Below are 27,984 nucleotides of genomic sequence, written 5' to 3'. Positions count from 1 at the left end.
CAATAGCCATCATTGAGGCATGTGGCCTTGTGGGCAAAGCCAGTGCCCACCATTGAGCCAGCCCCTCTGGCCAGCTGTTTCTGGCCCTTGCCCTCAAAGTGGGCCCAGCCTGGGATCCACACACACTGCCAGCCTGAATCTTAAGAATCTCTGGATGCCAGGGTTGAGTTTGGGCTCCTGCCCCACCCTGCTGTCCATGGCACCTGTGCAAACTGACCACAGGTGCCTGTATTTCCCAGCAGGCCAGCCCAGGGGCAGCAGATGCCTCCTGGCCACTGAGACACCTGAGCAGTGACACGCTCCCACAGGTGTGCCAGGAGAGCACCAGGTCCCGGGGCAGGGCAGGCCAAGGCCACACGTGGCCCCAGAAGGCTGATGCTCTAGGACTGGCCTGGGGGGAAGGCCAGGGAGGCTCGGGGAGAGCTCAGCTGCTCCCCCTCCCCTGGTCCTCGGGCCTCTGCGGAGGGCTGGGGGCACGCAGTGTCCCAGCACACAGGGCTGTCTGTGTCCTCCTGCATGTCTGCAGTGCTCACTCGGGCTCCTGGCAAAGCTTTGCCCCACATTCACCAAGACCTGGTCAAGACCATGTGGAACGGGAGAAGGGAGCAGGGGAGGAGGGAGATGAGTGTGCAGGGGCTGGCCCATACCCCCTGACCCCAACAGGCCTGATTCGAGCTGTGGTGAGGACTTCGGAGCCTCTGGGGGCTGCAGGTCTCCCAGAGCCCCTCCAGGGGCCCTCCTGGCCCAGTCCTCTGATTTACCTGGGCACCTATCCTTTCTGCAGGCTTCAGCCTGCTCCTGCCCAAGCCTCTGCTCTGCCCTGTAGGGCAGGTGGTGGCGCCCAGCTCCACAACCCTTTGGGGGAGGACAGCTACTGAGCCCCAGGCCCACCAGTGCCAATGGCAAGGCTGATGGGGGCACCTGGGATGGGATTCAATGTGGAGGCTGCCTGCGCAGGCCCCTTTCTCCCCCATGCATGCCAACGGTGCCCTCAGGGTGTCCACAGGCTCCAGAAGCCCTGGTCCACCTCTGAGCATCTCTGTGTTGGTTTCAAAGAACCAAATAAAGTTGTCACCCAATCCAACTTTTTAAACAAGTCTGTTTATTGAAAGGATCTGAAAATATTGTAATAAGGCTTTCAACAACATCTAACAAATTTTCAAGGTATTAACAATATGAAACATTAAGAATTTACTTCAAAAAATCCAAATTTTTCTAGATCATTCCAAATCATGCTGCTTTCGGACTTGGTTAATACTTGCTTTTTTTGTCTAAACCAGTACCCCACACCCCAAATGCCACGGTCTTTTGGACCTAAAGCTGGGAGTTTTGGTTCCACCCCCCTCTCAGCCCAACGTAGGCCGGGCAGCGAGCCTCTAACCATGCCCCGCCCCCAGTGGATGGCAAGGAGGGCCCACCTCCCTTTCCAACTCCAGGCCATTGGCCAAGCACCACACCGAGGGCTGGAGGCGCAGAAGCATGGACATGGGTGTAAAGCCTGCTCTATGGAGGCCCCTGGCTGAGGGCTGCTGCACACGTGGCCCCACAGCCTTTCTATCAGCCCAAGAATGAGGCACGTGACCCTCCACGAGGCAAAGCACAGGCCCATCCCTGTCACTCCAGACGCGGGTCCAAGAAAGGGCAGCTTCTGTCCCTTCTGCTCTTGCCAATTCAACAGATTAAAAATGTAGCTCAAAGAGAAATCAGTTACTCAGAAACAGATGCCCAAGTGTAGGAACAGGGGCCAAAGCCACGTGCACTGAGCCACAGCTCCCACCAGACCACACGGGCTCTGGGTCCCACGTGGCAAGCACATGTGCCCATGCCCCACGCGGCTGGCCGGCGGAGCAGTGACCACTGGAATGATGGGAGTTTCCTCGCCAGCCCAAGACCCACAGGGAGAAGCAAGAGCAGAACCGACACAAAATGTCCCCAGCCCCCTATTTCCTCACTAACCAATGCGTCCCCATCTTCTAGCTGCAGTCGCAAAGTACCACAGCTTACTAACCGAGTAGCACCCTCTCTCTCCGTGGACCGTCACCCCCACGGTGAGCATGCTGAACAGAGTGGTCCCAGCACACAGTGCCACACAGAACACGTGTAAACATTGGAGCAAGGCTCCATTTCACTACAGTACAAATCCCGTTCCCTCTGAAATCTTCGAAGTGTGTAAGATAAAATCTGTCCATGAGCAGTTCAGAGACCTTAAAATAATCTCTACAAAGTATACACAGGATTTAAAATACCTTCTGGGGTGCAGAGGGGGCCATCCCTGCTTCGTGAGGAATGTGTGTGGGTCTGACCTCCTACCAGGCCACTGCTGGGCTTGCGGGGCCACAGCGTGGAGCTCTGCCGGCACCCCATCACGCCACGTCAGCGGGGGAGGGGAGGGCCTTGGGACCAAGGCCAGAAGGTGTGCCCAGACGGGGTGCAGGTGCCAAGCAGGAGGGAGAGGGGACCCCTCCACTCATCAGCCAATCAAATACCAAACTGTGCTCTGCAGAAGCGTCCCCTCCGAGTCCTTCTAGGGGAAAAGGTGCAGGATTTAAGGGGAAAATCGTGGTAGCTAAAGGAAGATTTTTGGCTACAAGACATTTATTTTCAACACAGAAAGACAGATCAACCCATTCTGATCCCCTCTGAATTTCAACAGACTGATTTCAACAAGTTTCCTGACAAGGAGTCATAAAGAGCACATCCAGCTCTGGGGTCCCCGCCCTGGGACCAGGCTCTGAGTGACGGCACAGGCGCTCACGGTGTGGACCAGAGCCCCCGCCAGCACTCACTTTTCTTATTTAGAAATGCAAAAAAGAAGTCAGATTTAAAATGTTAAAAACGACTGATCTGGTCGACAGAAGGCAGATTCCCGGCTCTTCCCCTGGCTACAAACAAAAGTGCTGTGACTTCTGATGCCTGCTTGGGGGCTCACAGCGCGTGTGCTCGGGTCAGCCTGTTCCCGGAGGGCAAGTGGGAACGAGGCAGCGGAGCAGCTTCGGGACTCTGAGGTCCCGAGTGTGGACAGCAGGATCTCAGGCCTAGCCCTCCCCCTCCTCCTCCTCCACCTCCTCCTCCTCCTCCCCTTCCTCTTCCTCCTCCTCCGTGAAGTGCGCCTGCTTCTTCCGCACGTTCCAGTGCAGACACTGTGCCAGGCTCTCAAACCAGTCGCTCACGGGGTCTCGGACGCAGATGGAGGGGAGCGGGTAGCAAGAGGTAGTGATGCTGATGCTGAGGTAGGGGGGAGACACAGCACAGGTGAGCCCACAGCATCAGGCCAAGACCCTTCCCCAGGGGCCATGCCCACCCCAGCCCAGCTGGGAACCATTTCCAGTTCTGCTCATGCCACTTGCCGCACAGCCTGGGGCCTGTCTCACCCTAAGGACAGGTACAGCCGGCAGGGGCACCAGGGCAGGGCGGGGTGAGGGGCTGTGATCTGTCGCCCCCAAATACAGCAGAACATGGGGCAACATGCTGCAACCTGTGTGGGTGACCAGCTACCGGACAGGCTCGTGTCTCCCCCTGCAGCTCTCAGTGACAGAGCTCTGCCGCCTATGGGGCCCGCACAAGCCGACTTCAAGAGGGGTATGAAGGCTGCAAGGCAGGGCCTGCACCCACCCCACACACCTACTCCTCGCTCTGGCCCCAAGGCTTACACACCTGTCTCCATGGCGGATCTCCTGTCTCCTTCGCCCATCGAAGGACACCCATACAGTGTTCCTTGCTTCCGGTGACAGCATGATCTGGAGGGGATCAAGCAGGACAGATACGGGATCGTGAGTGCTGCTGAGCACCTTGGACTCCCGCCCTGGGAGGGCAGCACTGGCCAAGAGGACCCTTGAAGGTATCCCTATCACCCACTCTACGCCAAGGCCAGTTCCAGGCCGTGAGGGCCTTAACTTATGTCTCACTGACACCAACCCTGGGAAGTAAGACGGGCAGCCAGCAAGCCCAGTCCCTGACCATCCACCCAGGGCCAGGGACACCAGCCAGGGGTCTGGCTCCAGGCCCCTCTCAGTCCTCTCTTCCTGTAACCTGCAGATGTGGCCCTGACTACCAGGGCTCACAGCCAGAGACACACTGGCCTAAGGTGGACCGAAGTGGGGAGCGCAAGGCAGGCGAAGAACAGAGACGGAGGGGCAGCGGCAGGCACTGGCCACACGCCAGGACCAAGACACCGCTCCTCACAGGGAGTGGTGCCTCCATCCGGCAGGGACTCTCCCCACCTCCCAAGGGCCCACAGCCCTGCTGGAGCGGCTGGCCCGGGTCTCGGCACCGCACCTGCCGACCAGACAGACAAGGATGAGAGAGAAGCCCCTTCCAGCAGCCAGCAGGGCGGGGCCCACAACCCAGTGGGTGCTGGGGTCACAGCCAGGGGCAGAGGGGGTAGTCGGCATGTACGCCCTGGGCAACAGCTTAAACCAGAAGGGGTAGAGGGTGGACTCTACCTTCAGCTCGACCCCCGCAGGGACCACAATAGGCCGGAACGACAGCGAGTGGGGGCAGATGGGTGTGATCATGATGGCCGGCACGTTGGGGTGGATCATGGAGGCCCCGGCGGCGGCCGCATACGCTGTGCTGCCCGTCGGGGTGGAGACGATCACCCCTGGTGGACAGGCCGCAGGGTCACTCTCTGGGGGTTTTGCCCCACCCCCACCCTGTGGGACCCCAGGTGCCCACCTACCGTCACCCTGCACTGTGGTGATGAGGTGCCCGTCCAGGTAGACATCCACGTTGGACAGGTATGAGGAGGGGCCTCTGTCGATCACCACCTCGTTCAGGACCTGGGGGGACAAGGTCACTGCACACTGGGAGGGACCAGGCAGGGCTGCTCTGGGTGGTCTGCCCCATAGGCACCTGCACTGTTCCTGGGCTCTCTGGAAGGTCCCGAGGTCAGGGGGCCCCCACTGGGTCCAGCCCAGAGTCCCTCCACCCTGTGCCTCTTCCTGAGGCCATTTGACAGGCAGGGCCGGGCCTCGAGCCTGGACAGGGGACGTGTCCACAGACCTGGTACTGCATGACCTGCTTCCCAACCTCCGCATCCAGGTCTGCAGCCAGCACGCCATTCTCGCTGATCCCATTGGGCACCGCCATCTTCTTTCCTCTGAGCTCCTTCACGACCCTGACCTTCAGCCGGCTCCGAAGAACAACAGCTGCATTCCCTGGGGGCCAGCAGGGGTCATACCCAGGGAGGTTAGCAGGGAAGGGGTGGTGGCACGCCGCAGGAAGCAGACACCCCTGCTCGACCAGAGACCACCCTTCTTCTCCCACACTGAGGACAGCACCTCTGAGCTCTCTGGGAAAGTCAATTCACCACTACCAACTAACACGCAGCAGCTTCACCATGTGACCTCCTCAAACTTCTCAAAGTGAGGAAAAAATGTTTGAACCGTTCAATAATCTTGAATCTCTGAATCTTGAAACACTTAAATATTACTCTACACATCATTAAAAAACCCAAAAACCAAGTGAGAAGACAATCCCATGTTCAGAACTCCTTGTGAGTTCCAGAACATTCCGACTTACCCTGTATCACCTGAGTAACTTGGGACTGAAAGTTCTCAAAGTTGAAGGGGGTCAGGAAGCCCAGGGAACCCAGGTGGAATGCCATGACCGGAGGCACACTGCCCTATGAGCCAATGAGACAGGTCAGTTAGCTACCCAATCCACTCAAAAGCCACCCCAGTTGTCCCCAGCACCGACGGACCCACCCCCAACCGTCCCTAGGAAAGGACAGGCACGTGCGTGCACAGTCAGTGCCGGGGGGGGGGGGGCTGATTCCAAGTGACCGCACGGGAGCTCAGGGAGGCGGAGAGGAGCAGCGGCGTGCAGAGCTGATGAGACACCGATGCACCAGGACCCACCAGCCTGATGGCCGTGGAGGACAGGAGAGAGCTGGTCAGGGAAGGATGCAAGCCTCTACGCCAGAGCCTCCTGCCTTGCAGAGGGTGAAGGAGGGCTTCCGGTGACCCCAGTGGGCCCCCAGGCAGACTCCCACCCTCTGGCGCCTCCACAGGCCTCCTAGGTGCCCTGGAGGGTCAGCCTGGAGCTGCCGCCTTCGTCCTGCCATGGGCCCCGCCGCTCGGCCATGAAGTGCCCGTTTCTCCTCGTGGGTGCCATGCGTCTGTGAACCTGCCGCAGCCCCCCAGGAAGGACAGTTTCTCCACCACTGCCCCCTCCCTCCCAGCCACTCCCACTGCCAGCCCAGGCTCGCAGGCCCGCCCCGCGTTCCACTGCCAGTAGCACGCCCGGTGAGGACGGAGACCGAGACAGAGCAGATGCATTATTTGGCATTATTTGCAAACCTGCTCTGTGGCCAAATAAACCAACTTAAAAACAGTTTAGTCCATATCAGAGTAAGAACACCGCAGACGCCGGCCGGCATCCCTGTGGCCTAAGTCACAAGGTACAAGAAGGGGTGGAAAGCCTCGCTGGGAAAGCACCTCCTCACGCAGCGCTGGGGCCGGAACCCCCTGCAGACCTCACCTGGAACAGTGAGGACGCGTAGAGCAGGGTCCCATCCCCTCCCAGGCATATGATGAAATCGATCTGATTGGAAATGTCATCATAATCTAGAAAACAGAACACAAGGAAAAGTGTCTCGGCACAGCCCTCAACGCTGCAGGGTACCCTGCCCACGATGGGGCAAGAACACTAGAATCGTCTGCCAGGTCCAGGGCAGTGGTGCCAACCCACCGCACGACACAGCCGAAGTCAAACTCACCTTCCCTGAAGGTGCAGAACTTCTTCTTCACTGGTCCAAAGTTGTCATCACTCACTATGGCAGGGTCTTCTAGAACTTTCTTCTCTACATACACAATCATGTTGTTCTCCTGGAAGGGAGATAAGCACATCAGCTCCACCAACAAGACCCACGCTGGTCTTCCGTGAGGCCTCCTTTTAAGCCACAGCATTTTATGATGAGGGAAAGGGATTCGCTAGTCCTGGCTGTCAGATGCTCTCGACCTGCTCGTGCACAGGTTTCTATTCTTTTGGAGGCTCTGGGACCCTCAGTTACGGAAGTCACTTGCCTGAAATGGGCTTCTTGACTTGGTCAGCTCTGGGAATCACAAACCCAGAACCCGGCTAGGAGGCCAGCTCCGCACCTGCCCCCACCATTTGGCCCAGGAGAGCACGGAGCCTCCCAGATTCCAGTGTGGAGTCCCGCAGATGCGGACGCGGTGGGGGTGCCCCCCCAGCCTGGCTCACTCGCCTCCATCAGGTACACACAGAGCTCCTTAAAGGGCTGCAGCAGGCTGGCGTCCCGGATCTTCTTGATGACAAGAACACTCTTTGGGGACTTGTTCCACGTCAACCGCTGGCTGGCAGGGTCCTGGATGTGCCTGTGAGGGGAGAGGAGCGTTCACATCAGCAGCACGCACTCCCTCTAGAGAACAGGTGCACCACATCCTCGGAGGCCTGTCTCTCAGGCTTTGGACCATGTGCTGGTCCCGCTAAAAACCTCCAAAACTAGGACAAAAACCCCTAACACAAGAGGCGTGGTGTCTGACGTCATCCAGTTACTGAGTGCCACTCACCCTTTCCAGGCGTTTCTGCACGGGGAGGGGTCACTCACAACACCCTCCGTGAGCTTCATCGTCTGCCCAGGTCACACGCGTGGCTCACAAGGAGGTACAGCAGCTCTGGTCACAGCGTTTCGGTCACACTTTGTTCACAGGAGTACAGGGCACACCAGCCTCCAAAACCCTCCCGACTGTGCACTTGCACTATGAACTTAACTTCTGCAACCCTCAAAACCGAAAGCAAAACAACCCTAAAATGACTTCTGAGCATAAAACAACTATGGCAAAAAAGCTCCCTAAAATTAAAAATCAAGCAAATCTTATTGAATCTTTTCACCATTTACACGATCCTCTTGGCCAATCACCTGTTTAAAAAGTCCCGAGGATCACCTTTAACAGCAAGGAGGCCGGACGGGAGGTGCCCTGCTCTTCATTAGACTGGCTGGCTGAGCTCGGCTGTTCCGGGCCCCGGGTGCGGTGACACATCCCAGCCACACAGGAATCTGAGCTGGGCTGTGGAACCGGCTTGGCCCCGTGGGAGGAGCTGTCAGGCCTCGGTCAGGTGGAGGGGTGTGTGCTCCCCAAACTTCGTCACTCTGTTTGGCCGTGGGCCTAAGAAGCAGCATGGACAGCTCACGGACCTTTGCCCGGGTCGAAGCCCCTTTGCGCTGACCCAGGCGTGCGTGGCCTGTGGCCTTTCTGGCCCTCACACTCAGCTGCGCCCAGCCAAAGCTACCAGAGTGTGTCCTGCACAGGCCTGGGCGCCAGTTGTGACTCAGCCTCCCACTGGGTCACCTATAAGGTGGGGATGCTGACCCTTCCCCAGCACACAGGTTGTGGATGACGGATGGGAGAGCAAGGACGCCTGAGAGCTAGCAGGTGACCTATCTGAGCCACCGCCTAGTAAGCCAAAGGCAATCAGATGTTGGCAACTCCACACATTTCAACATAAGAGAAAACACACATGTTCATTGTGAAATTTCAGACAATAAATGAGGAAGTAAAAGTTCTTTGTGATCTCTATTGTATCTTACTTTTGAACATTAGAGAAGTTAGGTTAGGACATACAAAGCCCTGCCCCAGCCAGGGGTGCAGTGTTGCAAGGGAGGCAGGTACAAGGCAGAGAAAAGGAGTCCTGTGCCCCAGAGACGGTGGCACCACCACACAGGGCTGGGCACACGGGCTCCAAAGGGCAGACAAGGCTGTTCATTCCTCAGCTCCCAACTGCAGCCCCAGGGACACCTCAGGGGCATCCGCCCCTCTGCTTGGAGCACCCCACTTGAACCACCCTGTCTAACCGACCTGAGGCTCACAAGGCCACCCCGCCCCCCATATAGCGACTGTGGCTCAGCTAGGAGTACACGATGGCTAAGCAAGGCTGGACAGCAAGAGGCTACTCGTGGTGGCACTTACACCAAGCAGAAGGACAAGAAGAGAACAGCTCTGCCAAGACAAGTGCAGGGAGGGGCCCTTAGGCAGCTGGTGAAAGGCCAGGGCAGGGCCAGGCTGGGCCAGAGCAAACAGGAAGGCATGGGGCACGGGGGAGAGCAGGGTGCAGAGCAGCAGGCAGCTAGGGCTCTGGGTCTGGGGGCGCCTGGGTAGGCCAGGTTACCAATGTGGCTGCTGTGCAGGGCAGGATGTGAGTACTAGAGGGGCTGCGTCTGGACAGGACCTGCCCCAAGCCTGGCGGCAGTAACCGGCAGCCGCAGATATCACCTGGAGCCAGCAGAGACTTCATTCCTGCGCCAGGCCCGGCCCCCTGCGCCCCGTAAGAGGCAGGGCAGTCATGTCACTGGGTTTCAGGTCACAAGCCCTCCCAGTTTGCACGGCAACTGCCTGAGCAGCCTGGAGGTGGCAGCACTGTGCTGACTGCCCGGAACCGGTTCAGACAGGCTGTGACCTGAGGCCTGGGGTCCCCACTGCTGCGGCTGCCTCACAGACAGCAAGGATCCCCAGACAGGTCCGCTGAGGAAGCACACCTGAGCCCGCAGCCCTCACCCCTGTGCAAAATGTGGGAACCCCATAGCTCGCCCTGAAGGAGAGGACCCTGTGGAGGCGCCTGGAAAGGCCTAGAGTGCAGGGAGGGTGGGGAGCTGGTCAGAAGGTGCCAGGCACAAGGCTCAGGGTGGGATGGAATTCTGACCGTTTAAGAGAACGCACCAACATCAGAGAAGTGATGTCAGTGTTTTCCTAAGACATAAACCACAGCCAGACCACCACACAGAGCCCTTTACAGAGCTCCCACCCCTCTGGAACCAAGTGACTCTTCAGACGGGAGAAGCAGGAGAGTCACGAGAGTCCAGAGAAATAATCCTGACTGCTTAGTTTTTACAGTTTCTCATCCAGGCACCGCGTGGCCTCCGAAGATGCTCTGGGGGTCTGGTAGGACGTCTAAGAGCCGCACCTGCAAGGTGGGTGTCTCACAAAAGTAGACGCAGGGTTTCAAAACAGCCGACTGATGTCTCTGTACTGTAAGAATAATTAAAGGAGGGGCGCCTGGGTGGCTCAGTCGGTGAAGCGTCTGCCTTCGGCTCAAGTCATGGTTCCAGGGTGCTGGGATCGAGTTCCACGCTGGGCTCCCTGCTCAGTGGGGAGACTGCTTCTCCCTCTATCCCTCCCTCTGCCCCCCCCCCCGGCTCTTGTGCTTGCTCTTTCTCAAATAAATAAATAAAAATTTAAAAAAATTAAAGGAGAAGCATGTCTGACCCACCCAGCGTATTGTGTGAAATACACTGGTTTCCTCCTAGACTTTTTACTGTAAAAACAGAACAGTAACTAAAGATGGTAGTTGAAGCCCGTCCAGCTGGGGTGTCTGAGGAGCAGAGCCCCTCCGCCGTCTGCACAGCAGCGAGGCCCCATTGCTCATTGGAGCTGGTGGAGAAGCCCTGTGGCTTCTGCTGACTTGAAAAGTGAACTTCTCACCCCAAGTCACAACATTCCACAGCGCTGTGATCCCACAACAGCACACACTCTCAAGGAGGCCCCCTGCCGCCCCCCGGCACTCACATGATGGTCTGGGGGTTCTGCAGCACGCAGGCCTTTGGTCCAAACGTGGTCACCGGGCACGGCCCGTGCAGAGAGCGAGTCCTCCTGCGGGGAGAGGGGACACACCGGGTGAACAGACCTGCATGCAGGCTTTTCATCGTAGTGCCCTCACACCCATCACCTGCGCAGTACCCACTGACGGCCCCAGGAGGCCCTGCGCCGGCCCACAGGGCTGTGCTGCAGCACCGCACGCGGTCCTGTGTAGCATCAGCAACTCGAGAGTGTTCCTTAGAGAAGGGACCCCAGACCAGGGTGGGTGCCCAGCCCCACCCCAGAAAAAGGGACAGGCCCCCACCTCTGGGGACAGGCCTGGAAATCTGAAACTGAGCAGTCTCTCTGACAAGTCCGTCTGGGGACCAGTCCTCTGGCCTATACGTGGGACTCAAGCCCTCAGAGACTAACCCTGAATTACCTAGATGAAAATTCTAACAAAAACGCTCATGCTGGGTTGCACGGTCACTAGAAAAGATACTACTCGAATGGCCCAACTCCTCCAATAACTGAAAAGTGACTCAGCCATAATCAAATCACCAAACGAAGGGGCTGTGGTCAGCACACATCGCAGGGACACCACGACCCGGCTGCCCTGCCTCCCTCCCTGTCTGTGAGGGCCCAACACCCACCCTGGCACAGGCTCAAGGGAGCCACAAGGACACCCCCACGGTGAACAGGGTTATGGCACGTGTTCAACCCCTATGGCCTCACAGTCCCTTTCTGTACCCAAAGATGGCCAAATGGAGCTGACTCATCTTCAACTGTCTCGTGGGGTTGACAAAATCTTCATATTCAACACAGACAAAACAGCTTTTCTGTCTTGTAAAGGGCAACAGACCTAAGAGAGAGCCACGGTGTCCGGGTAAAGACTACATCTCGCTGGCCCCGCGTGCACACGGAGGAAAGGCAGTCACGGCACCCTCACTGGTGGACGCCCACGGTTAGTGCTCAGTGCTCAAGGGCTGCTGTGACCGGACACGCTCCTGCCTTCTTCCTCCGCCAACACCCGCACACAGAGGCTACCTCGGACCTGCTGTCACCACACCACGTTCCACATCTCGGAACTAGAAAGGGTGTGTGGTGAACCCCAAAAAACCAACAAGCAGTGCTGAGGGGCACATGGGAAGCAGATCGACCGGAAATGGGACGGCCGCTGCTCCCACATGTGTGCTGGGGACTCCCACACATGCGCTGGGGACTCCCACACGCAAAACCGCCCACGCACCCGCCCCGCTCCGCGCTCCACCAGGGGAAGGCGCTGCACTGAGAAGTACGGGCTTTTTCCCGGAAAACTCCCCCTTGCATTTGACAGACGGGACCCTCGCTTGAGCAGCAGCGTCGGCTCTGGCAGCTTCCACCGAAACCTGACCACGTTTATCGTTCCGGAAGCCAGGGCAGGGTCGACAAGGGCCATCACAACGCTGCCCGGCAGGCCGCTTCATGGGGAGCTCGAAGCGCTGTGACTCAAGCGCCTTGTCCAAGAGCATGCACTGCGGGCTGCTGGAGCGGGCATGCCGGGTCGGGGGAGGGGCTTGCCCAACACCCCTGCGGCCACACTCAGCCTCCGCCAGCACCGTCACCGCATGGGGCCTGCTGACGTGCCTTCGGGCACCACCCACACCTCAAACACCAAAAGGTAGAGTGGGCGCTGGCTGATAAGGAAGAAAAGGAAAATCATCCTGTGCTGCTGTCCCATCTGGGGAGACGCGCCAGGCGGGCGCCCGTCCTCTGCTCTTGGGACTCAGCCCTACCCGACCTTCTTACACACACCGTACTAGTCAGTGTTTACGCGCACCGGTACAGAACTTAAAAGAACCCTTGGTTGTAGCTCTGAGTGGTCAGAGTGCACAGGTGAGGCCGGTGGCTGGAGGAGGGCCTTCCTACCTGAACTCTTTGGTGCTCGCCAGGGCGGGCGAGGCAGACAGGCTGCGGGACTTGGCTCGCCCCCGGATGGGGTGGTTGGGCCCCCAGTCCTCGTCCCCATGGCACGCAGAGCAGCGGTACGAGGCCGAATCTGAGCTCAGTGCCTTACTCATGTTGACTTTCTCTTGTTTGGTTTCCATCGTCGGTAAACGAGGACTTCGATCAGAAAAACACTGATGCCTTAATTTAATAAATAAATAAATAAATAAATATGCATGCAGAAAATAACATACATATACACAAACACATGTATGTATACACAGAAGATAACATACATATACACATAAACACATATATGTACACATAGAAGATAACATACATATACACATAAATAAACATATATATGTACACACAGAAGATAACATACATATACACATAAACACATATATGTACACACAGAAGATAACATACATATATACATAAATATATATGTACACACAGAAGATAACATACATATACACATAAATAAACATATGTATGTATACACACAGAAAATAACACATACACACATAAACACATGTATGTACACACAGAAGATAACATACATATACACATAAATAAACATATATATGTATACACACAGAAAATAACATATACACGCACCCATTCCATCGGGGGACAAAAATGGCTGAAGTCCCATTTGCCAAAGGACTTGAGAACAGTCTCTTTCTATCCCAAAGATACTTAAGAACTCAGGAACCCACCTGTGGTTTCTAGTGAATCTAGAAGCGCTAACAGTCATAGAGTAAGAAAGAACTAGAAGGCGGGAGCTGTGGCGTTTGCCCCACAGACGAGGCCGAGGGCCAGCTAGAGGAGGAGTCACAGGCGGGCATCCAGCATGTGACCGCAGGAGGAACCGCGCGGGGCTGTGCCGTGTCAGACGCCCGCGGTGCAGGAGAGCTGAATGGTGACCCTCGGTAAGAGGGTCCTGCAGGTACACACTGGACTGGACGCCCTGCGGACAGGCCAATAAAGCATTTGCCAAAACTACCTATTTTAGCCTCAAAGAAAACTTCAATTTCCAAACACTAGTGAAGGTAATCAGCCGAGATTCTATAAAGCTAGCAAAGGAATAAAATCAGTCTAAGAAAGGCAGAAGTGGTGACAAACAGAGGCAGAAATCAGTACTCTGAGCAATGGAAAAAGAAAGGCAGAGTTTGACGAAACCGGTGTAGATCAAGGGACCAAACAGGGAATCCTCCAAGGACAGGAAGGGCGGGCCACCACAGGGTGGCAGCCAGGGCGCCTGCAGTCAGAGTGCAGGAGAGTAGGCGGGACAGGCTTCTGGAGTGGGAAGACCCCAGAAGGTGGCATCCCAGGTGGAACCAGCAGGATAACCTGCTGCACAACCCACGTTGCAGGGACAAGCGAAGCAAGCAAGCTCACCCCAGAAGAGACCGTAACCCACAGGGTAAAACGCGTAGGGGTGAGGACGCGTCAGAGCATGGCACTGCAAGGGCTGAATGAGGGGCGGAAGCGTGGCGCAGACACCACAAACAAGCCCGGGCCTCTGTGTTAAGGCAAAAGGCGATGGCGCCCCTGTACCCCTCCCTACCCTGGCCGCACCTTACAACTGCCAGAGGAGCTTCAGAACGTAATTCCCACACCCAACCCAGACTAAAGGCATCAGTAGTTTTACGAGCTCCCAGGTGGGGGCGCCTGGGTGGCTCAGTCGGTGAAGCGTCTGACTGTGGCTCAGGTCATGATCCCGGGGTCCTGGGATCGAGCCCCACATCAGGCTCTCTGCTCAGTGGGGAGTCTGCTTCTCCCTCTGCCCCTCCCCCCCACTCGTGCACACACACTCTCTAAAATAAATAGATGAGTCTTAAAAAAATAAAAATACCATTTACACCAGCACTGAAATGTAAGCTATACATTGGAGAACCCAATCTGAGTTATAAAATAAGTCATGGGATGTAGTGTGCAGCAACGTGACTATAAGTAATGATAGTGGAGCATAGAGCTGAGTGTTGCTAGGAGAGAAGAGTTTAGAAGTTGTCATCCTGAGAAAACAACTTGTAACCCCACGTGGTGATGGACATTCACTAGACCCATTGCCGTGGTCGTCTCCCAGGACATACACACCAAACCACTATACCGTACCCTGGAAACTAGGTTATACACCAGTGACGTCTCACTAACTGTAAAAAGCACAAAACCGGTACACTGAGAACTACAAACGCTGCTGACAGCACTGAAAGAAAGCAGATAAATGGAGACAAAAGCATGTTCACAGATTGGAGAAGCCGGTATTATTAGACCTCAGTTCTCAAAATGATTCAGACTCCCCACAATTCCTACACACAAAACCCCAGCAGACTCCTCCATAGAAAATGATGAACTGGGGCACCTGGGTGGCTCAGTCGGTTCAGCGTCCAACTCTTTTTTTTTTTTATTAAAAAAAAATTTTTTTTTGAGGGAGAGAGAGAGAATGAGAGAACGAGGGAGAGAGGGAGAGAGAGCACAAGCGGGAGGGGTGAGGGAGAGGGAGAGAGAATCCCAAGCAGACTCCATGCTGAGTACACAGCCTGAAGCGTCCCACTCTTGATTTCAGCTCAGGTCATGGTCTCGAGGTTGGGAGATCGAGCCCCACGTCAGGCTCCATGCTCAGTGCAGAGCCTGCTTGAGATTCTCTCTGCCTCTGTACCCCCCCCCACGCTCTCTTTCTTAAAAAAAAAAAGACAAACGGATTCTAGAACTCATATGGAAATGTGGACGACCTAGGATAGCTAAAAAACCTGAAAAAGTACAAAGTAAGACCAACACTCCCTGACTTTGCGATCCATAACCACACAGCGCGGTACTGACACAGACACACAAATCACGGAAACAGAACAGACTCCAAAATGACACCCTCGCCCAGGTATAATTAATGGATCTCTACACCCAACATGGGGCTCGAATTCACAACTCTGAGATCAAGAGTTGCACGCTTTTCCAACTGAGCCAGGCAGGAGCCCCTCAGTCAGTGGATTTTCAACAGAGGGGCCAAGGTGATTCAACAGAGAGAGGGTCATCTTTTCTTCAAGTAATGCTACAAAAACTCGATAGCCATGTCTAAAAGAATAAAGTTAAACCCTTTCTGCACACCACAGACAGGCGCATCTCAGTTTATGGCACGTGGCTTTATTGTGCTTTGCACACATTACACTTTTTTACAAACTGAAGGTCTGTGGCCACCCAGCGCCAAGCACATCCACCGGCACCATGTTTCCACCAGTATTTGCTCACTTTGTGTCTCTGTGTCACATCATGGTAATTGTTGCAGTACTTCAAAGTTTTTCACTATTACTATATCTGTTACGGTGATCTGTGATCAGTGTTACAATTATAATTGTTTCGGGGCACCATTACCCTGTGCCCATTTAAGATAGCAAACTTAACAGATAAGTGTTGTGTGTATTCTGACTGTTCCACTGACCAGCCGGTCCCCTGCCTCTCTCTCCTTCCTCAGGCCTCCCTATTCCCTGAGACACAGCAGTACTGAAACTGGGCCAATCAGTGTCCTTACAATGGCCTCTAAGTGTTCAAGTGAAAGGAAGAGTCGCCCATCTCTCACATTACTTATTTATTTTTTTTTTAAGTAAGCTCCATGCCCAACGTGGGGCCTGAACTCATGACCCTGAGATCAAGAGTCGCACAGTCTATCGACTCAGCCCGTCAGCCAGGCACTCCACATGTCTCTCACTTTAAACCAAAGCTAGAAATGATTAAGCTCAGCGACGAAGGCATGCTGGAAACCGAGACAGACTGAAAGCAAGGCCTCTCGCCCCGAACGGCTGAGTTGTGAATGCAAAGGAATAATTCCCCAAGTGCCAGTCAACTGAACACACAAAGAAAGCAAAACAGCCTGATTGCTGATCAAACCAGCCACAACGTGCCCTTAAGCCACAGTCTAATCCAGAGCAAAGCCCCGACGAGATCTCCTCAATGCTGGAAAGGCTGAGAGGTGAGGGAGCCGCAACAGGGAAGCTGGAAGGCTGCACAGGTTGGTCGTGAGGGTTAAGGAAAGAAGCCGTCTCCGTTAGGTGAAAGTACGAGGTGGAGAAGCAAGTGTTGATGGAGAAGCTGCACCAAGTTCTCCAGAAGATCGAGCTGAGATCCGTAATGCAGGTGGCAATGCTTAACAGCAGATTTTTTTCTTTTTTTTAAGATTTTATTTATTTATTTGACAGAGAGAGACAGCCAGTGAGAGAGGGAACACAGGCAGGGGGAGTGGGAGAGGAAGAAGCAGGCTCCTAGCGGAGTCTGATGTGGGGCTCGATCCCAGGACTCCGGGATCACGGCCTGAGCTGAAGGCAGACGCTTAACGACTGAGCCGCCCAGGCGCCCCATAACAGCAGATTTTCAATGTAGACAAAGTGGCCTTACTGTGGGAGAAGATGCCATCTAGGACTGTCATAACCAGAGAGGAGAAGTCAATACCTGGCTTCAAAGCTTCAAAGGACAGGCTGACTCTCTTGTCAGGGGCTAATATACAGCTGGTGACTTTAGGTTGAAGCCAATGCTCACTGACCGTTGAGAAAATCCAAGTACCCCTAAGAATTATGCTAAGAGTACTCTGCCTGCACTCCAGAAAAGGAACAACAAAGCCGGGACGACAGTCATCTGCTTACAATGTGACTGACTGAATTTTTTAAAAACGATGATTTATTTATTTGAGAGAGCGAGCGTGCGCGCACATGTGTGCTAGTGTGTGTGGTGGGGGGCAGGAGAGAGAGGAGAGCATCTCAAGCAGAATCCACACTGAGCGCTGAGCCCGATGCAGGGCTCCATCCCACGACCCCGACTGAGATCACAACCTGATCTGAAACCAACAGCTGGATGCTTAATCGATTGAGCCACCCAGGTGCCCCAGTCGACTGAATATTTTAAGCCCACTGCTGAGACCCACTGCTCAGAAAATATTCCTTTCAAAATGTTACTACTCACTGACAGTGCACCTACTCAACCAAGAGCTCTGGGGGGTGTGCAAGGGGATTAACGTCGTTTCCAGGCCTGCTAACACGATGTCCGTCCTGCAGCCCACAGGTCAAGGAGTAATTTCAACTTTCAAGTCGTATTATTTAAGAAATACGTTTTGTAAGGTTATGGCTGCCACAGACAGTGCTGCTTCCTCTGACGGATCTGGGCAAAGTAAATTAAAAATCTGGAAAGGATTCAGCATCTAGATGCCATTAAGAACATTCATGACTCATGGGAAGAGGACAAAATGTCCAGAGGAACAGGAGTTTGGAAGAAGTGGATTCCCACCCTCACGGACGACTCTGAGGGGGTCAGGACGTCAGGGGAGGAAGTCACTGCAGCTGTGGAAACAGCGAGAGAGCAGAATGAGAAGTGGAGCCTGAAGATGGGACCGAGTCGCTGCAATCTCAGGATGACACTTGAACGGATGAGGACTTGTTCCTTACGGACGAGCAGAGAAAGTGGCATCTTGAGGCAGAGTCTACTCCTGGTGTTGAAATGACAACAGAAGACCTAGAACATTGCATGAACGGAGCGGACAAAGCAGCAGCAGGGGGTCAGCAGACCGACGCCAGTTCTGAAGGAAGTTCTCCTGTGGGTACAAAGCGATCAAACAGCATCGCTTGCGAAAGAGTTAAGGAGGCCAATTTCATTAGTGTCTTACTTTGGGAAATCGCCACAGCCATCCAGCCTCCAGCAACCACCACCCTGATAAGCCGGCAGCCACCCCGGCTGCTCACATGAGTCAGCAGTTTTTAGCAACAAAGGCTGTTTGTTTAGTAGGCTACACGTTGGGCTCACGACCCTTTGAGATCAAGACCTGAGCTGAGATCAAGAGTCTGACACTTGGGGGCGCCTGGGTGGCTCAGCTGGTTAAGCATCCAACCCTAGGTTTCAGCTCAGGTCATCATCTCAGGGTTGTGAGACCGAGCGCCGTGCTCAGCAGGACGTCTGCCTAAGACTCTCTCTGCCCCCAACCCCCGCGCTCTGAAGTAAATAATCTTTAGGGACGCCTGGGTGACTCAGTCGGTGAAGCGTCCGCTTTCAGCTCAGGTCGTGATCCCGGGGTCCTGGGTTCGAGTCCCACATTGGGCTCCCTGCTCAGTGGGGAGTCTGCTTCTCCCTCTCCCTCTGCCCCTGCTTTCTCTCTCTCTCTTGCTCTCTCACGTGCACGCACTCTAATAAATAAATTTTTAAAAAATATTTTATTTATTTGACAGAGAGGGAGAGAGCACACAAGCAGGGGGAACAGGGGGAGCAGAGGGAGAGGGAGAAGCAGACTCCCTGTGGAGCAGGAAGCCCGATGTGGGGCTGGATCCCAGGACCTGGGATCATGACCTAAACCAAAGGCAGACACTTAACTTACTGAGCCACCCAGGTGTCCCCAATTTTTTTAACAGTTTGTCATCTTTATGTCCTATTTAGGAAACTTTTTTGCCAAACCCAAGGCCACTAAGATTTTCTTCAATGCTTTTTTTCTGAAAGTTTTGTAGTTTTCAATCTTACATTTAGGTGTATAATCCATTTTTTGCATTAATCTTTGTACAGGCATACATCAGGGATATGGTAGGGTTGGTTCCAGACCATCACAGTAAAGGAAATATTGCAATAAAGCAAGTCAAATGAATTTTTTTGGTTTCCCAGTACATATAAAACTTACGCTTAGGCTCTATTTGTAGACTCTACAGTGTGCAATGTCTAGAAAAACAATGTACACACCTTAATTAAAAAATACTTTATTGCTGGGGCGCCTGGATGGCTCAGTTAAGTGTCCAACTCTTTTTTTTTTTAAGATTTACTTATTTAGAGTGTGTGTGTGTGTGTGTGTGTGTGTGTGCGCGCGCGCGCAAATGCAGGGGCAGAGGGAGAGGGAGAGGGACAGAGAATCTCAAGCAGGCTCCGCACCTAGCATGGAGCACAACACCTGACCTCATGACCCTGAGATCATGACCTGAACTGAAATCAAGAGTCCAAAACTTAATCAACTGAGCCACCCAGGCGCCCGTCATATATATATTTTTAAGATTTTATTTTTAAGGGGCACCTGGGTGGCTCAGTTGTTAAGCGTCTGTGTTCGGCTCAGGGTGTGATCCCAGGGTCCTGGGATCAAGCCCCGCATCGGGCTCCCTGCTCCGCTGGGAGCCTGCTTCCTCTTCTCCCACTCCCCCTGCTTGTGTTCCCTCTCTTGTTGGCTGTCTCTGTCAAATAAATAAAATAAAATAAAATATAAATAAAATAAAATAAAAAAGATTTTATTTTTAAGTAATCTCTACACCCAACATGGGGCTGGAGCTCACAACTCGAGACCAAGAGTCACATGCTCCACAGACTGAGCCAGCCAAACGCCCCTTATTTGTGGCCTGTCTCCTTCCCCATCTGCGAATGGAAGTTCCAGAAATTCTATTTTACGTAGGGCTCCCGGGGTCTGCCAGGTGCCTCACCAAATTCACACTGTTATTACCAGCCAAGGGGAGGAGACAGAGTTCAGGAGATAGGCTGGTCTGGGCACAAAGATCTGGGCTCCATCAGCACGTGGTGAGCGCTTACAACCATGGAACTAGATAGACACCCCAGGGGGGTGGGCAGGAGACCCAAGGACTGAATCTGGGGCATGCCCCCATTTAGGAGCCAAATGGAAGGGTCCGGAGAGAAGTCTGGCAGGAAACCGACAGTGTTAAGTCGAGAACGCAAGGGCAGCAAGCATTTCAGGATGCAGAACTGGGGGGCGGCACCAAGTGCCAGGAGGCAAGGATAGAAAGGCCATCCAGGGCCCAAAAAAGTGCCAGGACAAACTGGTAAGAGATACAAGACGGCAGAGTTTGGTTCAACATGTGAAAAAATTACGTGCGTATGTTTACCTCATCACATTAAGAACCATCCAAAGGCTAAATAATCACTAACTTGAGCATCTTCTCTGTGCCTAGCACTGCCCTAATTGCTTCTCTTTTGTAATTTACGTAATACTCATAAGGACTCTACAGGACTAGCACCATGAGAGGAACTGCAACCATCTCATGCGAACCCACAACTTTAGAAGAAACATTGTTGAAAAAAAAAATCAGTTTTGACCATCCCATTTATATTTGTACCAAAACGAATAAAATACCTATAATAAATTTAACCAAAGAGGTAAAATACTTGCACTTTGAAAACTATAAAACATTGAATAAAGAAGTGGTACACACAGACACACACACACGAATATTACTCAGCCATAAAAAAGGATGAGATCTTGGGGCGCCTGGCTGGCTCAGTCAGTAGAGCATGCAATTTTTTAAAAAGATTGTATATTTATTTGAGAGAGAGAGCGTGCGTGAGCATGAGCAGGGGGAGGGGCAGGGGGCAAACAGATTCTGAGCTGAGCGCAGAACCCCACATGGGGCTCAATCCCAGGACCCTGAGATCATGACACGAGCCAAAGACGTTTCACTGACTGAGCCCCCCAGATGTCCCAGAGCATGCAATTTTTGATCTCGGGATCATGAGTTCAAGCCCCATGCTGGGTGTAGAGCTTACTTAAAAAAATAAAATGTTTTTAAAAAACTCAAAGAATGAGATCTTGCTACCTGTGACAATGTGGATGGAGCTAGAGGGTATTATGCTAAGTGGAGTAAGTCAGAGAAAGACAAATACCATATGATCTCACTTCTATGTGGAATCTAAAAAACAAAACGAAAAACTAAACATTTATTTATTTATTTAAAGATTTACTGGGACGCCTGGGGAGCTCAGTGGGTTAAGCAGCTGCCTTCAGCTCAAGTCATGATCTCTGGGTCCTGGGATCCAGGAGCCCTACATCGGGCTCCTTGCTCAGCGGGGAGTCTGCTTCTCACTCTGCCTTTTCTCCGCCCTGCTTCTTCGCACATGCTCTCTCTCCCTCTGACAAACAAACAGACAAATAAATAAATATTTTAAAAATATATATATAAAATAATAGCATAATAATGTTGTATAGTTACAGATGGTGACTACAGTTACCCAACACTGAGTAATCTACAGAAACTTTTTTTTAAAAAGATTTTATTTATTTATTTGATGGGGGGGGAGGGATCACAAGTAGGCAGAGCGGCAGGCAGAGGAGAAGCAGGCTCCCCGATGAACAGAGAGCCCGATGTGGGGCTCGATCCCAGGACTCCGGGATCACGAGCTGAGCTGAGGGCAGACACTTAACTGACTGAGCCACCCCGGCGTCCTATAGAAACTGTTGAATCAACGTTGTACATACCCGAAATTAATATAACATTGTATGCCAACTATGATGAAAGAAAAACTCTTTAAAGGTCTGACATACATGAGAAACCATTTTAGATTTCTAAGTCAACGTGACTGTACATAAACATCGTTCAAACCAAAAGCCTGATTTACGGCCCTCCATGCATGCACTGTACAGCCTCTTTGTGAATGAGTAGCCCAAAGGAAAATCATCTTGTCCTTGAGATATCAATCAAGGCTCCTACTCCCTGCGTTCCTTTAAGATAAAACTCGTGATCCCTGCCCATATGCTAATCTATAATCCTTTGAGCTTTTACAAGATGTAAAAAGTATTAAAAACCATTCATTTCTGGAGTGCTTTCTTCCCTGTGAAGACAAGTTTCCAGGGCAACTGTCCTAACTTGAGCTCAAATAAAACTCTCTTTTTTTACTTTTAGAGATTCTTTTTTTTTTAAAGATTAATTTATTTATTTGAGAGAGAGAGCGAGCGAGAGAGCACGTGTGTGAGTACAAGGGGGAGGGGCAGAGGGAGAGAGAGAATCTCAAACAGACTCCCTGATGAGGGCAGAGCCTGACGTGGGACTTGATCTGACAATCCTGAGTCCAGGACCTTAGCTGAAACCAAGAGTCAAACATCTAACTGACTGAGCCATCCAGGTGCTCCTACTTTTAGAGACTCTAAACGGTTTGTTCACTTTGTGTCGCAACTATACATTAAAACAAACACACAAACACACACAACCTATCATTCTTTACTAACAGAACCTCAGCAAAGTAGGGGAAAAACCAGTTTTGAGCTGTGACCAAGAGGCCTCGCAGGACCTTCACCCTGCCCCCGAGAAGTAAAACCAACCAACTCCTCTCCTCTAATATGCAGAATCAGGGCAAGGCTACCTGAAATGCCCCACTCTGCATGGGACTTAGAGCAACTTACCACCAAGAAAGGACAAAAGAGGCACTTAAATTAAAGGAGCCTATTAGGCAGTTATAACAATGCAATCTTGAAAAGGAAATAATCACCACTGTTGGAACCAATGATGTCTGAGAAAGAAAAGGACAGGCTGACGAATGATATACAAGCTAGCTATGATACAAACATAGGTGGACACGGAGAGATGTGTAATGGCCAACTCAACCAGGGAAGTGCAGACAAGGCTGTGCTGTGAGCACATGCACTGCCCTCTACCTGTCCAAGAAGGGAGAAGCAGGATTGCCTGCAGGAATATGGACACTTCCCCAAAACCAGGATGACTGACTGGTGAGCAACAGAAATACATCCAGCAGAACCAGGGCCCACAGCAAGGTCCAGTGCCCACCCTGCCAGGCCCTGTCCGAGCGCGCTCACCTCCTATCTTCTGACTTGTGCTCACAATGAGACGCATGGGGAGTGTCTAGGACACGGAAGCCCAGGGTCACACAGCTAGGACCGGCAGAGCTGGCATCTGGGCCAATGCTCCTAAGCCTCTGCTCAAGGCCACCTTACACAGACAAGAGGACAAGGAAGTCTTGGGACAATATTTTGTACCCAACAAATGCTTCTGCTTAAGCTTATACAGTGATGTATGTCAATTATTTGTGAATAAAACTGGGGCAAGAAAAGTGAACCTCAACCTGAACTTCACACCTTAAACAAAAATTAACTAAAAACAAATCAAAATGGATTATGTCAAGTGTAAAACATGACCTATTAAACTTTTTATTACAAAACATAGGAGCAGGGTGCCCAGCTGGCTCGGTTGGTGGAGTGTGCGACTCTTGGTCTCAAGGCTTTAAGTTCAAGCCCCACACTGGGTGGAAAGATTACTTAAAAATAAAATCTTAAGGGGCGCCTGGGTGGCACAGCGGTTAAGCGTCTGCCTTTGGCTCAGGGCGTGATCCTGGCGTTATGGGATCGAGCCCCACATCAGGCTCCTCCGCTGGAAGCCTGCTTCTTCCTCTCCCACTCCCCCTGCTTGTGTTCCCTCTCTCGCTGGCTGTCTCTATCTCTGTCAAATAAATAAATAAAATCTTTAAAAAATAAATAAATAAATAAATAAAAATAAAATCTTAAAAAAGAAAAAGAAAAAAAAAAAAAAAACCAAAGGAGAAACTTTTTAGAACCTAGGGCTAGACAAAATTTTTTTCTTTTTTTTTCTTCAAAGATTTTATTTATTCATCTGACAGAGACAAGAGACAGCCAGCGAGAGAGGGAACACAAGCAGGGGGAGTGGGAGAGGAAGAAGCAGGCTCCTAGCGGAGAAGCCTGATGTGGGGCTCGATCCCATAACGCCGGGATCACGCCCTGAGCCGAAGGCAGACGCCTAACCGCTGTGCCACCCAGGCGCCCCCGTTATTATTTTTTTAAGTTTCATTTTTAGGGGCGCCTGGGTGGCTCAGTCAGTTGGGCCATCTGACTCTGAGTTTCGGCTCAGGTCACGATTTTGCGGTCATGGATCGAGCCCCGTGTCGGGCTCTACACTCGGTGCAGGGTCTGCTTCAGATTCTCTCTCCCTCCCCTTCTCTCTCTCTCAAATAAATAAAATCTTTAAAAAAAGTGTCATTTTTTAAGTCATCTCCACACAAACTCACAATGCTGAGATCTAAGAGTGGCACACTCTGCCGAAGGAGCCAGCCAGGCGCTGCAGCACGAATCTAATTTTATTTTATTTTATTTTTTTTAAAGATTTTATTTATTTATTTGACAGAGATAGAGACAGCCAGCGAGAGAGGGAACACAAGCAAGGGGAGTGAGAGAGGAAGAAGCAGGCTCATAGCAGAGAAGCCTGATGTGGGGCTCGATCCCATAATGCCGGGATCACGCCCTGAGCCGAAGGCAGACGCTTAACCGCTGTGCCACCCAGGCGCCCCACGAATCTAATTTTAAAAAACAACTTTGGCGTTGGGAAATCTTATTAGGAAAAAGTGTTGGGCAGCAATGTTTCTTAGAACTCACACATGGTGGGGAGGGACACGCTGAGATGGCAGGGAGGCACCCGGGACAGAATTCGTACACACGCCCACAGACAGATGTGACGCCCATTGTGAGCTCTCAATCCAATCTATATTTGTTGAAAATACTGAATGAAAAAGGAAAGCTTATTTGGTGACAGAAACAGGAAAGTGTTGAACCTCACCAGCTGACACTGAGGTGGAAAACAAGTCCTTATAAAATAGCCCTTCCCTTCTCCCCCATCAATAATGCCCAATGCTGGCAAGGATGTGATAAAACTGGACATCTGCACTGGCAGTGTGTGAACCAAGGAAGACCTTTTGGAAAATTCTCTGGTAACATGAGCCAGGAGCCTGACCTGTAACCCCATAAACTGAACAGCATCTGAGGCCCAGAGGGGGCTGTTATAGAGGCAGCTGCACCCTTCCTTGGGCAGATAAGGAAAACAAGGGTCTGTGCAGCTCTGGATGAAGCCAGGCATCTGTCGTCCCACACTGAAAGAAAGTTCTCAGACACCAATCTGAGCGACCATGCAGGGCTTTTTATTCACCTGTTCCCATGCATTAAACTCAGGAGCCTGGCAATCATGGGTTTGGAGGTATTGCAAATGGTCAGCCACCAGCACAAACAGAAACGAAGTCGTGGAGTTACAAGCTGACCCTTACTAAACCAGGATGGGCCAAAGCAGCACAGTCCTGTCAACAGGTTTAAACAGGACAGCAGTGAGGCTGCTGGAGGAGGCCCTCAGGTGCACCCACCCCTCGCACACCACCTCTCCTGGGTGCTGGGCCAGCTTCCTCAAGCTTCCTCTGGCTGTCGTAACAACCAGGCTTACAGAAAAGTCCTGTGATTAGAGGGAATAAAGACGTGGGGCCATCAACTCCTATAAAAAAAACAAAACAAAACCTGCCTCTTCATTTTACAGGTGAAACCTACCTTTTCTCAAGTGGTAAACTCAATAAAATCGACTGCTGCTTCCCCCTGCAGCAAGGAGCCAGCTGGGCCAGCATCCGGGAGACCCTCTACCAGCAGGTCAGAACCCCGCGGGGCTCTGTGCTAGCAGGGCAGCCCTGCCCGCAAGTTAAACACAAAAAACTCGGAACCATCACGAGGGCTCACCTCCAGCTGCAGCCACTGCGTGCCTACCGCACTGGCACCTGTCCCTATCCTCAAATCGCCTGGTGGCGGGGGCAAAGGTCACAGTGAGGGAAGGACTCGGTGTGCCCGCTGACAACAGGGCCCCGGGGACGGAATTCCGGCGAACAAGTCCTTGAAGGGCGTCATCCCGAAAGATGGAAAATAACTCCCGTCTTAAAGCCAGAGCATCCTCCCAAAACGAATGAGTAAGTCTTCCATGGGAGGCAGAGTTGCGCCCCAAGACGGGAAAGGAAAAGTAACCTGTTACTCAGAATCAAAGCCCAGGGCATCCGTTTCCTCAGAGGGGCCCCGGCCTGAGACCCTCGCAGGCCCCGGCTGCGGGTCGCCGGGCGGGTGTCTGGCACCCAGCGCGGTGGCGCGCCCTCCGACGACAAAGGGCGCGCGCGGCAGGCGACCCCGACCTGCCCCCGAGGGCCCGACCCTCCAGGCTGCCCGCCAAACGGCGGACTAGGGAGGCGGCCGTCGCGGGCTAGGTCAGCAGTCGCACCCCCAGGCCCACACCTCGGCTGCGGTGAGGGCCGCCCGGGCCCCCGACCCCGCGCCTCCAGGCCCCCGGGCCGCCCCGCGACCCCAGGAGGCGGCAACCGCGGGCGGAGGGCCGGGCCGACCGGCCGCGCGCACTCACCGTTCGCTGCCCCGGGCGCCTGCAGGGCCGTCCCCTCTTCGGGCCAAGCCCGCGGGCCACGCCGCCCGGCCGCTGCTCGCCGTCGCTAGCCGGCCCCCGGCGCCGCGGCCGGCCCCCGCCCCATGGCCGCCCCCCGCCCCACGGCCGCCGGGACCGCGGCGCCGGCCCGCCGAGCAGCAATGCAGCCAGTGCGCACGCGCGCCCCGCCCCGCGCATGCGCCCCGCCCCACGCATGCGCCCCGCCCGCGCCGCGCCCCGCGCACGTGGGTCGGCCCGCAAGGACCTGGGGCCAGGGCTGAGGACTGCAGCTCAGGGGTCGGTGGGGCTGGGGGCGGGAGCTCCGCGGTGGGACGTCTGTTGCCCCGGCCCCGACGGCGGCCGCCGCGAAGAAGAACCTTGGTCCCCACTCACCCTGCCCCGTTGGAAGCACGTCCGCTCGCGCACCTTGCCCCTGTCCCCTTGCCTCCCCCCTCCACCGCGGGCCGGAGGGGCTGGTTGCGGACCCCCGCGAGTGGTGACAGCGTCCGCTTAGGATTCCCATAACTGACGGGGTGTGAATCTGCTTAGAAGGCACATGTTTTGGGAACCAAAACTGGCTGCAAGCGGCTGCGCAGCACAGGCCCCTCCCTGCCAGTGCAGCTGGAGGGGGCGGCCGGGGCCAGGCCACCGCGGGCCTCTCCCACCTCAGCAGCCTGGCGGGGCCCTGCACACCGCTTGGACTACAGGGCCTCTAGGCCTGGGATGTCAAACGGGGGCCCCTCCAGGCTGCCCTGCTAGCACCGTGGTCCCCCACCCCCCTCACCACCACCACCACCACCACCACCGGAGGACCCAGAGAGGAGAGAGGAGGGGGACCAAGGACACAGTTACCCACTTCGTAGCTGCTGGTGGAGCTGCAGGCCTCCCCCAGTCCACCCAGTAGTCCAGTGTCCCAACAGTGGGGGCCTGGCTCCTGGGACATGTCTGTGAATAAGGGGTCACTGCAGAACAGGGGTAGTGCCCTCTTCGGTCCTCGGTAATCTGGCCGGCTCCCCAAGTGCGCACCGCTATTCCCTGTGTACACGTGCAGTGGAGTCCTTTGCAGCAGCTGCCAGGTTCCCTGCCCTCATACCTGCAGTGGTCAGTCTCCTCTGGTGGGGTCTCCTGACCCTGTGTGCAGAGACTCCAAACACAGATGGGCACAAAACAGGACATGTCTCACTACTGTCCTGTGACCACTGGGCAGCGGGGTCACCAAGAGTGAGTAGAAAGGGGGGCAAGGATGTCAGGAATTTGGGGGGATTTCTCAAGCTCTGTAACTTCCCCATCTGGTTATTTTGGAAACTGAACCACTTCCCTAAAGTGACAGCCAGCCACACCCACAGAAGAAGCCTTTTGAGCTGTATATTTTGGGTATGATCATTAACACAATACTAACACTCAATCCAGCACTTACTATGTTATAGGCACTGGGCTAGGCCTCCCCAAAACCTTCTAGAGCAGGAAGTCTATAGAGAAGGGACCAAGGCAGGAGAGCCAGTCTCATAACTAGCTGAGGTCACACAGCAGGCCCCTTCCTGTGTGCCCTCTCTAAAGGGAACTTGTGCAGGTGCCTGTAGTAATGGAAAGCCTCTGTC

General features: G+C 53.6%; 1 protein-coding gene across 2 annotated transcripts; it reads right to left on the bottom strand.

Moving 5' to 3' along the window:
* Positions 1-1,081: 1,081 nt before the first annotated feature.
* Positions 1,082-27,599, bottom strand: NADK (NAD kinase). Of its 2 annotated transcripts, none has more exons than XM_045803440.2 (12): positions 27,480-27,599; positions 12,441-12,659; positions 10,524-10,607; positions 7,208-7,337; positions 6,719-6,827; positions 6,481-6,566; positions 5,521-5,623; positions 5,002-5,156; positions 4,679-4,778; positions 4,443-4,600; positions 3,655-3,737; positions 1,082-3,225 (listed from the first exon to the last, which is right to left on the bottom strand). In XM_045803440.2, exons 1-12 carry the CDS (start codon positions 27,560-27,562, stop codon positions 3,036-3,038), a joined length of 1,500 nt encoding a protein of 499 aa, XP_045659396.1. In that variant the 5' UTR covers positions 27,563-27,599; the 3' UTR covers positions 1,082-3,035. The 2 variants fall into 2 exon arrangements, with proteins under 2 accessions (XP_045659396.1, XP_045659397.1); XM_045803441.2 differs by lacking the exon at positions 27,480-27,599 and adding an exon at positions 26,369-26,500.
* Positions 27,600-27,984: the final 385 nt, after the last annotated feature.

Source organism: Ursus americanus, chromosome 33 (assembly GCF_024610735.1).
Source record: "Ursus americanus isolate L20-20 chromosome 33, mUrsAme1.1.p, whole genome shotgun sequence".
NCBI lineage: Eukaryota > Metazoa > Chordata > Mammalia > Carnivora > Ursidae > Ursus > Ursus americanus.
The sequence above is the reverse complement of the archived record's forward strand: the minus strand, read 5'-3'. Positions and strand labels throughout refer to the sequence as shown.